Here is a 15,428-nt window from a genome sequence, read left to right as displayed (position 1 = left end):
GTCCATGGACTACAGTCAAGGCCATTGTACACACATACACTTCCATAGATTTCCTAGCGACATCTAGTGTAACAGGTTATACATGTAACAAAAACAGGAAGGCGGTGTCTTGGCTGCACCTGCTAATCATTCACCGCCACTGCTTTATTGCTTCATCTGTCATCCCGTGGCGTGTGTGGAGCACCATATAAATAGCTGCCTCAGACCTAAGGATGCCACGAACACCTCTACTGTCAGCTAGCTGTGTTCTCTCTGCTAGGGAGTCTACACTGAACCTAACCATCGGACCTCTCTAAGGCAGCTTGTGATCTGGCATCCACCACTAGCCTTCTGGAGTATCTTTAGCAACCATGATTATCACCATATCTTTGATTTGGGCAGTGGTGATTGGTTTTTGCTGCTGTCTGTGGCTTGCTCTGGGGATCCGCAAGAGGTAAGCAGAGACACGTGCGTTGTATAGTAAAATGCCTTTACATGTCAAATGTTAAAAGATAAGAAATCAGATGTGGAATTTAGACAATAGCATCATGTAATGGAACTCATTGTCATGGAAGGATTTGGGAGATGTGGAATGTGGGTTATGTAGTTCTATTTCTTTTAAGAAAACTAAAGAGCAGCTGACTGAATTGTTTTCTTTCTTGGAGGTGTTATTTGTGTCATCTGTCATTGCTCTTAAAACTCAGATTGTTTTAAAGTTTTGTTGACTTTGTGCTTCTTCATTTTTGTTGAGACTTTAGTGTTGTTCACATTTCAAAAAAGTCGGAGCTAATTCAACGTATTTGACATGTTGCACTTTAAAACCAGATGGTTATGTATAAGTAGTATTGTTATTCTTAGATTGCTGCAGTGTCATTAGGTTTCACTCTGCTGGATATGATTCATTACTTTCAATGTTGTTTGAATTGACCTAGTAGTTTGAGTACATCTTGTTTTAGCACACACTTATTTATGCATTACTATGTTGTTGTTTGGGTTACTTTGTTGCTGTTTAAGTCAAGTGTTTTAACATCTCTTACTTTATGTCTAAACATTACCTTTGTGTTTCTTATGTACAGCTTTCTCTGTTGGCTTGCTTGGGCATTGCTTTCTCGTTGTTATTATGTTACATGAGTGTTGTTGCTCTTCCAGACAACCAGGTGAGCCTCCGGTGGAGAATGGTTTGATCCCGTACCTCGGCTGTGCCCTCCAGTTTGGAGCCAACCCCCTGGAGTTTCTCCGGAGCCGACAAAAAAAATACGGCCACATCTTCACTTGCAAGATTGCTGGAAAATACTTTCACTTCCTGTGCGACCCTTTCTCCTACCATGCCGTCATCCGCCAAGGCAGGCATCTGGACTGGAAGAAGTTCCACTTCTCTACCTCGGTCAAGGTAAGGACAAACCTACCTATGAATTGTTGTTCAACTAAACATTTGGTGATATTGAGTTCGTATATCTATGTCTGTCAATGCAGACTTTCAAGAGTATAATTTTAAACCTCTCTCTGTCTCCCCCCAGGCGTTCGGCCATGACAGCATGGACCCCAGACACGGTTACACCACAGAGAACCTCCACCAGACCTTCTTGAAGACCCTGCAGGGCGAAGCCCTCCCCTCGCTCATCGAGACCATGATGGAGAACCTACAGTCTGTCATGCTGCAATCCGACACCCTCAGCCCCAGCAAGGACCGCTGGGACGTGGACGGCATCTTTGCCTTCTGCTACAAGGTCATGTTCGAGTCAGGCTACCTGACGCTCTTCGGCAAGGATCTGGGAAACAACAAGAATGCTGCGCGCCAGGAGGCCCAGAAGGCGTTGGTGCTTAACGCTCTAGAGAACTTCAAGGAGTTTGACAAGATCTTCCCGGCTCTGGTGGCCGGCTTGCCCATCCACGTGTTCAAGAGCGCCCACTCTGCCAGGGAGAACCTGGCTAAGACCATGCTGGCCGAGAACTTAAGCAAACGCCAGAACATATCAGACCTGATCTCATTGCGCATGCTTCTAAATGACACGCTGTCCACCTTCAATGACCTGAGCAAGGCCCGCACCCATGTGGCACTGCTCTGGGCCTCACAGGCCAACACACTGCCTGCTACTTTCTGGAGCCTGCTTTACATGATCAGGTATGTAGGGCTTAGTCTCATTCCCATCCTTAATGTCTCTTCTATAGACTTGTGTCGTACGTTTGGACAAGCTCACTCCAAGTGAGACTAGTCAGGCCAGACTAAGTAGGCCAGAAAGTGTTACAAAGAGTTTAGTCTGTTAACCCAGAAGTAAAATCTTGCGTAATGTGGTCAATTGCGTGAGTAACTTCTGTGTTCATACGTGTTGAACACCCCCACCGGCTTCATCCAATCCTGATGCATCCAAATAACAAGTTACAACAACAACAAAAAGCGGAACTAATGCTCCTCGGATCTCACGCATCTCATGCTGTGCTCATTGTGGTGGAGTTAAGGCCAGAGTAATGTCTTTTGTAACAGTACATTGGCATCTCAACAATGCTCTGACTGCGGCTTAGCACTGGCTCACAGTAACTCTTCGATAACAGAGGTGTCAAGAACCACTTATTAAATACAGTTGGAGAAACATAGCATTCCCTTTATGTCGTAGAGCTGCATAGAATGACCATATCCTCCTCTACCAAAGTGCACGTTGAGAATATTGTGATTAATCAATCTGTATAATCTGAACTTGATGGTTTTATTGACCCTATCTTGTCTTGTGTCTTCAGGAGTCCAGAGGCTATGAAGGCAGCCAATGAGGAGGTGAAAAAGATTCTGGAGAGTTCAGGTCAGCGTGTCGACCACAGCAAACCACAACTCACTCTCTCCCGGGAGGACCTGGACAACATGCCTGTAATAGGTAAGGGAAAGTTGCGATACACCTGGTGAAATAAAGCCAAAATTATTTAATAAATATTGTAACTAAATCATGTTTGATACCAAAGTCTGTCCATTCAATATGTGATTGTCAAATGTAATGTATTCTTGCTTACAGACAGCATCATTAAGGAAGCCATGCGTCTGTCAAGTGCGTCAATGAACGTCCGAGTGGCTAAAGAGGACTTCCTGCTTCACCTTGACAACCAGGAGTCGTACCGCATCCGCAAAGATGATGTCATCGCCCTCTACCCCCAGATGCTCCACTTTGACCCCGAAATTTACGAGGACCCTTTGGTGAGTGATGCTCAGGCTCTTTCTTTTAAAGGTGAAGGGGGTCTAGTATGAATACCTCTTAACTAGGGCCAGTTTTACTTGATTTTTCTAATACTCCTCTACCTGTCAATCCACAGACCTACAAATACGACAGATATTTGGATAACAGTGGCCAAGAAAAGACGACGTTCTACAGGGAGGGGCGCAAACTGCGGTACTATTACATGCCTTTCGGCTCTGGGGTGACCAAGTGCCCCGGGCGTTTCTTCGCAGTGCACGAGATCAAGCAGTTCCTAGCGCTGGTGCTCTCCTACTTCGACATGGAGCTCCTAGACTCAGCCGTTAAAGTGCCTCCTCTTGACCAGTCGCGTGCAGGCCTGGGGATCCTGCAACCCACCTATGATATTGACTTTAGATATAAACTGAAAACTCAGTAAGACAGACTCGACTGATATACTTTCACCATAATGTGAATTGCATACATTGTATATTTAAGAATTTAAGCCACAATGATCCCACTGGGCACACACTGGTTGAATCAACATTGTTTCCACATCCTTTCAATGAAATGACGTGGAACCAACGTGGAATAGACGTTGAATTGACGTCCGCACTCAGTGGGATTTAAATACACTGCGATGTACTGTTATAATGTTTTTTTAAAGTTGATACAGAGAGGTTTTTGTTAGCCTCAGAAAGGTAGCATTGGTGTAAAGGCCATTTTAGGAAGAGTCCTGTTTCAAAAGTGTCTTTGATGGAACTCCATATAAATGTTATCAGTAATATTTACTGAATCTTCCACGTAAGCATTATTACTGTATCACTATTGCCGACCGCAATCTTTGAACTGTGAAATCATTCAACATTTCAGTTGTGCTTCTGTTTGTGACCTTCACAATCAGTAGTTGGTAATTGCCCCCCATTTACTGTGCTGTTGAATGACTCTTTTTGCGCTGATTGAGTAGTGTAATGTACATTCTAGTTCCGTTGAAGTATTCCCTATGCTGGGATAAAATAATTGTATTATCTGTATTAATGTTTACTGTGATATACCGTACAAAACAAGTATAAAAATGCATGTGATGTTTACTTTACAAAACCAGTATAAATGCAATACATTTCTACAATGGTGTATTGTGCCACTAATTTCTTAATTGACCATTCAGTCATTACTTTGATCACTACTCACGCAAACATACACAAAGAAAAGCCACACTCATGGTATAGGTCATTCAATAAACCTCTAATAAAGTCTCTCTCTCTCTCTCTCTCTCTCTCTCTCTCTCGGGGTCTGACAATCTGGATGGAAAATTACTGAGAATAATAGCAGGCGATATTGCCTGGAGGGAAGCTGAAGTCATTCCGCTACCCAAGAATAGTAAAGCCCCCTTAACTGGCTCAAATAGCCGACCAATCAGCCTGTTACCAACCCTTAGTAAACTTCTGGAAAAAATTGTGTTTGACCAGATACAATGCTCTTTCACAGTAAACAAATTGACAACAGACTTTCAGCACACTTATAGGGAAGGACACTCAACAAGCACAGCACTTATACAAATGACTGATGATTGGCTGAGAGAAATTGATGATCAAATGATTGTGGGGACTGTCTTGTTAGACTTCAGTGCAGCTTTTGACATTATCGATCATAGTCTGCTTCTGGAAAAAGCGTATGTGTTATGGCTTCACACCACCTGCTATAATGTGGATAAAGAGTTACTTGTCTAACAGAACACATAGGGTGTTCTTTAATGGAAGCCTCTCAAATATAATCCAGGTAGAATCAGGAATTCCCCAGGGTAGCTGTTTAGGCCCCTTGCTTTTATCAATTTTTACTAACGACATGCCACTGACTTTGAGTAAAGCCAGAGTGTTTATGTATGCGGATGACTCCACACTATACACATCAGCTACTACAGCGACTGAAATGACTGCAACACTCAACAAAGAGCTGCAGTTAGTTTCAGAGTGGGTGGCAAGGAATAAGTTAGCCCAAAATATTTCTAAAACTAAAAGCATAATATTTGGGACAAAACATTCACTAAACCCTAAACCTCAACTACATCTTGTAATAAATAATGTGGAAATTGAGCAAGTTGAGATGACTAAACTGCTTGGAGTAACCCTAGATTGTAAACTGTCATGGTCAAAACATATTGATACAGTAGTAGCTAAATGGGGAGAAGTCTGTCTATAATAAAGCAATGCCCTGCCTTCTTAACAACAGTATCAACAAGGCAGGTCCTACAGGCCCTAGTTTTGTCACAACTTGACTACTGTTCAGTCGTGTGGTCAAGTGCCACAAAAAAAGACTGGTCAGCACAGTTGTCCCTTGGATGTACACAGAGCTAATATTAATAATATGCATGTCAATCTCTCCTGGCTCAAAGTGCCCTGAAGTAACTTGTCCAGTCATCAGATCATAAAACATAGAGTTTTACATAGATTTATGGATCAATGGATTCACATATTGATTTATGGATCCATATCTAGCTATCAGAGGTGGTGTCTACAACAAGGACACAGTCCACTAGCCATAACCATTCAAGGCCAGCTGTCGTCTGTACCATCCTGGCAGTGTATGTGTGCCAGCTGTGCAAGAGATCAACCCCAGGATGATAAGAGAACACTGTCACTGACACATTGTAACCCCAGCTGCAACCGTCAGCACAGCTGTCTCGCCAACATTACAACAGGCCAACGGGTTCATTTGTGAGCTACTGTCTTTCACAGCTGGAATGTAGTTATTGAATGATTATTCATGCCTTACTGTTGGTACAGCTGGGCTGAGCTGGCTTAATGATGAATGCAGCACAATTAATACGTTTGATCCTTTTTTATCTGTTTGTTTAAAAAAAAAAATTTGATCACATAATATATATGATGCTCTCTCTGTGGTATCCTCTATGGGATCGGTGTCCCTATACCGGGACAGTTGAACTAACGTGCACTAATGTGTCTAGCATGATGTTGTAAGTAACAGCAAACTTTCCAGGACATAGACATGTCTCATATGTGTAAAAAGCTTAAATTCTTGTTAGTCTAACTGCACTGTTCAATTTACACTAGCTATTGCAGTGAAAAAAAAACATGCTATTGTTGGAGGAGAGTGCACAACAACAAAACACTTTTATGATGGCAACTGGTTTGATACATTCACCTCTGAAGGTAAATAATGTACTTACATTCAATAATCTTGTATTGATTTGTCATCCTGAGGGTCACAGAGATAAAATGTAGCATAGTTTTGTTTGATATACAGTATTCAAATGTAGGAACTGGGTTCTACAGTTTGAACCCCTGCTGTCTCTGGCTCCACATCTACGCCGCCCGGCCATCTAGATGTGTCATTTTGGTATAAAAGGATCGGGAGACAGGCGCATGTCACGTTCTGACCATAGTTCTGTTATTTTATTCTTTGTTTTAGTATGGTCAGGGCGTGAGTTGGGGTGGGCAGTCTATGGTGTATTTCCATGTTGGTTTTTGTGTTCAGCCTAGTATGGTTCTCAATCAGAGGCAGGTGTCGTTAGTTGTCTCTGATTGAAAATCATACTTAGGTAACCTGGGTTTCACTGTTGGTGTTGTGTTTGTTTCCGTGTGAGTGTTTGTCACCAGTTTAAAAAAAAACACCAGTTATGTGTCGGTTTTCGTTTTCATCACATCGTTTGTTTTGTATTTCAGTGTTCAGTTCGTTTTTAATAAATCGTCATGAACACTTACCACGCTGCATCTTGGTCTGATCCTTACTCCTCTTCAGACGAAGAGGAAATCTGCCGTTACAGCGCAGGAATGCGTAATAGGGTTTTTTATTACCCCATATTACAGCGTGCCATGTAAAGGCACAGGGACAAAGATCAAACACACATATACAACACACAGGGTTGAAACCCAAACAAAAGAGTGAGGAGTACCTCAAATAAATCACACTAGCGCACAATGATTATCACACGGGATGAGACCCGTAATCATCTGCACACTCCACAATGGCACAAAAGTCAAAACAACACAGCACAGGTACTCACACTACCAACAGACATTGGAACAATAATCGACAGCCCAATGGTGAAATAAAGGGCACATTTATACAAAGACAATCAGTGGGAATGGGGACCAGGTGTGCGTAATGACACAGTTACAGAGGGATCCGTGACAAGACGTGTGAAAGTTAGTGCATAAGCTAATGATCTATCATGTATGACATTCCTGGGAGTGTGTAGACTTAAATGTTGTATTACCATATAATTTTTGTATGTACTTGAACAAAATATTGTCCAGTATTGCAATGCTTCACTGGATCAATCTGAAACTTTGCACACGCACTGCTGCCATCTAGTGGCCAAAATCTAAATTGCTCCCAAATTCCTATATTATATTATGGCCTTTCTCTTGCATTTCAAAGATGATGAAAAAAAATCATAATTTGAAAACGTGTTTTTTTGTTTGTATTATCTTTTACCAGATCTAATGTGTCATGTTCTCCTACAATCATTTCACATTTCTACAAACTTCAAAGTGTTTCCTTTCAAATGGAATATGCATATCCTTGCAAGATCGAATCCCCGAGCTGACAAGGTAAAAATCTGTCGTTCTGCCCCTGAACAAGGCAGTTAACCCACTGTTCCTAGACCGTCATTGAGAAAATAAGGATTTAATCTCGTTTAAACTAACTGGTGATTAGATTGTACAGCAATGGGACTCAGAGGTGGGTGCTCACAAAAAAGACGCTAAACCTTGCGTGTGCCAGTTTTCGCATGAAGGTTGGTATTGATCCATTTTGAACTTGACAGGTAAGTGTGTGTATCTCCACACAAATCTCAGACCATGCATGGAGAGTTGTGTGGAGGAAAGGTGGAATTAGTGGCGGGGAGGATGGAGTCTCACAGTAAAAGCGATATGGATACTAATAGATATACAGTATATTTCCAGGCCTGAGGTTGATGAGGAGAGTAACCTCACAGAAAAAGAAGAAGAGGATAAGGAGAGTCAAGAAATCCGATGATGAGTTTGAATCTGATGAAGGTAGGGCTAGCCAGCTAGCTACCCCTGTCGGAGCTGGTGGGAACATGAAGGGAATTCAACATGGAGGACATTGTAGGGATCCCAACACCTGGGTGGCGGACGAAATTGAACCTGACAAGAGTGAGGATGACTTTACCTGTAGTGATAGACAGCAGAGGGTCGAACCTTGTCCCGATGATGATAAAGATGATTCTTGCCCAGTGTGAGTGAGAATTTGAGAGAATGGATACTTGCCTTCTGACTTATCCATATTTTTTATTTATTTATTTATTTCACCTTTATTTAACCAGGTAGGCTAGTTGAGAACAAGTTCTCATTTGCAACTGCGACCTGGCCAAGATAAAGCGTAGCAATTCGACACATACAACAACACAGAGTTACACATGGAATAAACAAAACATACAGTCAATAATACAGTAGAACAAAAGAAAACAAAAAGTCTATATACAGTGAGTGCAAATGAATTAAGTGCGGTGAGAACCGGAGTTTAACCAGAGTTTATTTTTGTTCAGCTTCATGTTGACATCTCTTGCTGTTTGCAGGAGAGCTGTAAGGATTCTGTCATGATCTGCCATCGCCTCTTCATGTGTGTCACCACATCCACAGAGTAGAATGTCATCTGCGATCACACTCACTCCTTAAAGTCCCTGTAGTGCTTCACACTGTCTGTGCTGGTATTCAGCTGCTGGCTTGATTCCAAATGGCATTGTCAGCCAGCTTCATCACATCACGTTTTTTCGTCTGTCATTTCCGGTCACAACTTGCAGACTTGTTTACGTCCTGCTGTGCGTTTTGTTGCTAACTTTACTTTGCTACCTGACAACTTTACGGTTTTTACTTTTTAATTGCAGTTTATATTTTTAGTTTTTCCCTCACTCAACTTTTTTTTTTCATTCAACTTTTTCACTCCGGACGCTATATCTGGACGTGTTTCGTCAGGCCCTCCACCAGCAAGCTAAGTAGTAACATTAACATGATGCCTTCTAATTGCTGTCGCTGTACTCATAATATACAGGAGAACGACCGCCTTACGGCGAGGATAGCTGTGCTGCAAGCCCAGCTTCAGACGCAATCGTTAGGCAAGGGTAATTTCAGTGTAGGAAAGGATGAAACAGCGTCTGTGCCACCAGTAAGTATAGATAGTAACGTTAGTATAAATCCCCTCGCACGGTCCCCGCAGCCGGACAACTTTGTCATGGCTTCTGGAGGGAAATGCTGTAGGAATGATCAAACGGTGTCACTCATTCAGCCGACAGAAACTTTCAACCGGTTCTCCCCATTAAGCAGCAAGTAGGAGTCAGAGGCCGAGCCTTCTCTGGTCTCTACTCCTCCCGTTACGGGGTCTGAGACGCCGAATCCTCCCACCATTAGCTCTGACAAATTGAAAACCCTAGTCATTGGCGACTCCATTACCTGCAGTATTAGACTTAAAACGAATCATCCAGCGATCATACACTGTTTACCACGGGGCAGAGCTACCGACGTTAAGGCTAATCTGAAGATGGTGCTGGCTGAGGCTAAAACTGGCGAGTGTAGAGAGTATAGGGATATTGTTATCCACGTCGGCACCAACGATGTTAGGATGAAACAGTCAGAGGTTACCAAGCGCAGCATAGCTTCAGCGTGTAAATCAGCTAGAAAGATGTGTCGGCATTGAGTAATTGTCTCTGGCCCCCTCCCAGTTAGGGGGAGTGATGAGCTCTACAGCAGAGTCTCACAACTCAATCGCTGGTTGAAAACTGTTTTCTGCCCCTCCCAAAAGATAGAATTTGTAGATAATTGGCCCTCTTTCTGGGATTCAACCACAAACAAGACCAAGCCTGGCCTGTTGAGGAGTGATGGACTCCATCCTAGCTGGAGGGGTGCTCTCATCTTATCTACGAACATAGACAGGGCTCTAGCTCCACAATGAAATAGGGTGCAGGCCAGGCAGCAGACTGTTAGCCAGCCTGCCAGCTTAGTGGAGTCTGCCACTAGCACAGTCAGTGTAGTCAGCTCAGCTATCCCCATTGAGACCGTGTCTGTGCCTCGACCTAGGTTGGTCAAAACTAAACATGGCGGTGTTCGCCTTAGCAATCTCAATGGAATAAAGACCTCCTTCATTCCTGCCACTATTGAAAGAGATTGTGATACCTCACATCTCAAAATAGGGCTAATTAATGTTCGATCCCTCACTTCCAATCAGGCTATAGTCAATTAACTAATCACTGATCATAATCTTGATGTGATTGGCCTGACTGAAACATGGCTTAAGCCTGATGAATTCACTGTGTTAAATGAGGCCTCACCTCTTGGTTACACTAGTGACCATATCCCCCGCGCATCCCGCAAAGGCGGAGGTGTTGCTAACATTTACGATAGCAAATTTCAATTTACCAACAAAAAAAACGATGTTTTCGTCTTTTGAGCTTCTAGTCATGAAATCTATGCAGCCTACTCAATCATTTTTTTTTATAGCTACTGTTTACAGGCCTCCTGGGCCATATAAAGCATTCCTCACTGAGTTCCCTGAATTCCTATCGGACCTTGTAGTCATAGCAGATATTATTCTAATTTTTGGTGACTTTAATATTCACATAGAAAAGTCCACAGACTCACTCCAAAGGGCTTTTGGAGCCATCATCGACTCAGTGGGTTTTGTCCAACATGTCTCCGGACCTACTCACTGTCACAGTCATACTCTGGACCTGGAATAAATGTTGTGGATCTTAATTTTTATTTATTTTTTATTTTTTGAATTTTTCACCTTTATTTAACCAGGTAGGCTAGTTGAGAACAAGTTCTCATTTGCAACTGCGACCTGGCCAAGATAAAGCGTAGCAGTTCGACACATACAACAACACAGTGTTACACATGGAATAAACAAAACATACAGTCAATAATACAGTAGAACAAAAGAAAACAAAAAGTCTATACACAGTGAGTGCAAATGAGGTAAGTTAGGCCATGGTGGCGAAGTAATTACAATATAGCAATTAAACACTGGAATGGTAGATCGGCAGAAGGTGAATGTGCAGGTAGAGATACTGGGGTGCAAAGGAGCAAAATAAATAAATAAATACCAGTATGGGGATGAGGTAGGTAGATAGATGGGCTGTTTACAGATGGGCTATGTACAGGTGCAGTGATCTGTAAGCTGCTCTGACAGCTGGTGCTTAAAGCTAGTGAGGGAGATGTGAGTCTCCAGCTTCAGAGATTTTTGCAATTAGTTCCAGTCATGGGCAGCAGAGAACTGGAAGGAAAGATGACCAAAGGAGGAATTGGCTTTGGGGGTGACCAGTGAGATATACCTGCTGGAGCGCGTGCTACGAGTGGGTGCTGCTATGGTGACCAGTGAGCTGAGATAAGGCGGGGGCTTTACCTAGCTGAGACTTGTAGATAACCTGTAGCCAGTGCGTTTGGCGACGAGTATGAATCAAGGGCCAACCAACGAGAGCGTACAGGTCGCAATGGTGGGTAGTGTATGGGGCTTTGGTGACAAAATGGATGGCACTGTGATAGACTGCATTGAGTAGAGTGTTGGAGGCTATTTTATAGATGACATCACCAAAGTCAAGTATCGGTAGGATGGTCAGTTTTACGAGGGTATGTTTGGCAGCATGAGTGAAGGATGCTTTGTTGCGATATAGGAAGCTGATTCTAGATTTAATTTTCGATTGGAGATGCTTAATGTGAGTCTGGAAGGAGAGTTTACAGTCTAACCAGACACCCAGGTATTTGTAGTTGTCCACGTATTCTAAGTCAGAGCTGTCCAGAGTAGTGATGATGGACGGGCGAGCAGGTGCGGGCAGTGATCGATTGAATAGCATGCATTTAGTTTTACTTGCATTTAAGAGCAGTTGCAGGCCACGGAATGAGAGTTACAAGCTCGTCTGGAGGTTAGTTAACACAGTATCCAAGGAGGGGCCAGAAGTATACAGAATGGTGTCGTCTGCGTAGAGGTGGAACAGAGAATCACCAGCAGCAAGAGCAACATCATTGATGTATACAGAAAAGAGAGTCGGTCCTCACAATCCTGGACTATCGGACCACCATTTTATTACAATTGCAATCGCAACAAATAATCTGCTCAGACCCCAACCAAGGATCATCAGAAGTCATGCTATTAATTCTCAGACAACCCAAAGATTCCTTGATGCCCTTCCAGACTCCCTCCGCCTACCCAAAGACTTCAGAGTACAAAATAATTTAATTGAAGAAAATAAGAACAATTCAACATTTATTTTTGATACTGTCGCAAAGCTAACTAAAAAGCAGCATTCCCCAAGAGAGGATGGCTTTCACTTCAGCAGTGATAAATTCATGAACTACTTTGAGGAAAAGATCATGATCATTAGAAAGCAAATTATGGACTCCTCTTTAAATCTGCGTATTCCTCCAAAGCTCAGTTGTCTTGAGTCTGCATAACTCTACCTAGGATCAAGGGAGACACTAAAGTGTTTTAGTACTATATCTCTTGACACAATGATGAAAATAATCATGGCCTCTAAACCTTCAAGCTGCATACTGGACCCTATTCCAACTCACTGCCTTCCTGAAGACAAACAATGTATACGAAATGCTTCAGTCTGGTTTTAGACCCCATCATAGCACTGAGACTGCACTTGTAAAGGTGGTAAATGACCTTTTAATGGTGTCAGACCGAGGCTCTGCATCTGACCTCGCTCCGAGACCTTAGTGCTGCTTTTGATACCATCGATCACCACATTCTTTTGGAAAGATTGGAAACCCAAATTGGTCTACATGGACAAGTTCTGGCCTGGTTTAGATCTTATCTGTCGGAAAGATATCAGTTTGTCTCTGTGGATGGTTTGTCCTCTGACAAATCAACTGTAAATTTCGGTGTTCCTCCAGGTTCCGTTTTAGGACCCCTATTGTTTTCACTATATATTTTACCTCTTGGGGATGTCATTCGAAAACATAATGTTAACTTTCAATGCTATAGGGATGACACACAGCTGTACATTTCGATGAAACATGGTGAAGCCCCAAAATTGCCCTCGCTGGAAGCCTGTGTTTCAGACATAAGGAAGTGGATGGCTGCAAATGTTCTACTTTTAAACTCAGACAAAACAGAGGTCCCAAGAAACAAAGAGATCTTCTGTTGAATCTGACAATTAATCTTGATGGTTGTACAGTCGTCTCAAATAAACTGTGAAGGACCTCGGTGTTACTCCTGGACCCTGATCTCTCTTTTGACGAACATATCAAGACTGTTTCAAGGACAGCTTTTTTCCATCTACGTAACATTGCAAATCAGACATTTTCGTGACAAAAATTATGCAGAAAAATGAATCCATGCTTTTGTCACTTCTAGGTTAGACTACTGCAATGCTCTACTTTCCGGCTACTCGGATAAAGCACAAAATAAACTTCAGTTAGTGCTAAATACGCCTGCTAGAATCCTGACTAGAACCAAAAAATGTGATCATATTACTCCAGTGCTATCCTCCCTACACTGGCTTCCTGTTAAGGCAAGGGCTGATTTCAAGGTTTTACTGCTAACCTACAAAGCATTACATGGGCTTGCTCCTACCTATCTTTCCGATTTGGTCCTGCCGTACATACCTACACATACGCTACGGTCTCAAGACACAGGCCTAATAATTGTCCCTAGAATTTCTAAGCAAACAGCTGGAGGCAGGGCTTTCTCCTATAGAGCTCCATTTTTATGGAATGGTCTGCCTACCCATGTGAGAGACGCAGACTTGGTCTCAACCTTTAAGTCTTTATTGAAGACTCATCTCTTCAGTAGGTCCTATGATTGAGTGTAGTCTGGCCCAGTAGTGTGAAGGTGACAGCCCTTACTGTCTCTGCCTGGCCGGTTCCCCTCTCTAACCCTATTACAGAGGCTGAGTCATTGGCTTACTGGTGCTCTTCCATGCCGTCCATAGGAGGGGTGCGTCACTTGAGTGGGTTGAGTCACTGACGTGGTCTTCCTGTCTGGGTTGGCGCCCCCCCCCCCCCCCCCCCCCCCCCCCCCCCCCCTTGAGTTGTGCCGTGGCGGAGATCTTTGTGGGCAATACTCGGCCTTGTCTCAAAATGGTAAGTTGGTGGTTGAAGATATCCCTCTAGTGGTGTGGGGGCTGTGCTTTGGCAAAGTGGTAGGGGTTATATCCTGCCTGTTTGACCCTGTCTGGGGGTATCATCAGATGGGGCCACAGTGTCTCCTGACCCCTCCTGTCTCAGCCTCCAGTATTTATGCTGCAGTAGTTTATGTGTCGGGGGCTAGGGTCAGTCTGTTATATCTGGAGTATTTCTCCTGTCTTATCCGGTGTCCTGTGTGAATTTAATTAAGTATGCTTTCTCTAATTCTTTCTCTCTTTCTCTCTCTCTCTCTCTTTCTTTCTTTCTTTCTTTCTTTCTTTCTTTCTTTCTTTCTCTCTCTCTCTCGGAGGACCTGAGCCCTAGGACCATGCCTCTACCTGGCATGATGACTCCTTGCTGTCCCCAGTCCACCTGTCCGTGCTGCTGCTCCAGTTTCAACTGTTCTGCCTGCACCTATGGAACCCTGACCTGTCCCAGACCTGCTGTTTTCAACTCTCTAGAGACAGCAGGAGCGGTAGAGATACTCTCAATGATCGGCTATGAAAAGCCAACTGACATTTACTCCTGAGGTGCTGACCTGTTGCACCCTCGACAACCACTGTGATTATTATTATTTGACCATGTTGGTCATTTATGAACATTTGAACATCTTGGCCATGTTCTGTTATAATCTCCACCCGGCACAGCCAGAAGAGGACTGGCCACCCCTCATAGCCTGGTTCCTCTCTAGGTTTTTTCCTATGTTTTGGCCTTTCTATGGAGTTTTTCCTAGCCACCGTGCTTCTACACCTGCATTGCTTGCTGTTTGGGGTTTTAGGCTGGGTTTCTTTACAGCACTATGAGATATCAGCTGATGTAAGAAGGGCTAAATAAATACATTTGATTTGATTTGATATACCTACCTACAATTGTTAGATAGATGCTCACTTCATCAAGCTTTGCATTGGATATCTCTGGTAAAATCTCTTCTATTGTTGGCATCTGGAAGTGCGATCTCAGTAAAGCTTTGTTGAGTGCACTGGGGTCCATGTATATTCTTAGTTTATCAGGTTTTTCAATGACAACCATGTTGCTGATCCACGTTGTTGGCTGTGTGTCTTTCGTGATGATGTCTGCATTGTCCATTGAATGTATGGCCTTTGTGATCCTTCCCTTCAGTGGAATAGGTATGTTGATTAGAATGTATTTTCTTCAGCATCATTGAGTAGCATGCATACAGCTCCCT

The 15,428-nt window shown here is 43.2% G+C and overlaps 1 protein-coding gene across 1 annotated transcript; it reads left to right on the top strand.

Annotated features, from left to right (window-relative positions):
• Positions 1–221: 221 nt before the first annotated feature.
• LOC110508825 (cytochrome P450 7A1) lies at positions 222–4,260 on the top strand. Its single transcript, XM_021589665.2, has 6 exons — positions 222–433; positions 1,129–1,369; positions 1,497–2,101; positions 2,713–2,843; positions 2,979–3,157; positions 3,274–4,260. The coding sequence occupies exons 1-6, from the start codon at positions 351–353 to the stop codon at positions 3,571–3,573; spliced, it is 1,539 nt and encodes a 512-aa protein (XP_021445340.1). The 5' UTR covers positions 222–350; the 3' UTR covers positions 3,574–4,260.
• The last annotated feature ends 11,168 nt before the right edge of the window (positions 4,261–15,428 follow it).

This window comes from Oncorhynchus mykiss, chromosome 28 (assembly GCF_013265735.2).
Source record: "Oncorhynchus mykiss isolate Arlee chromosome 28, USDA_OmykA_1.1, whole genome shotgun sequence".
Lineage (NCBI taxonomy): Eukaryota > Metazoa > Chordata > Actinopteri > Salmoniformes > Salmonidae > Oncorhynchus > Oncorhynchus mykiss.
Note: the sequence above shows the minus strand (reverse complement) of the source record. Positions and strands in the feature narration are given on the sequence as shown.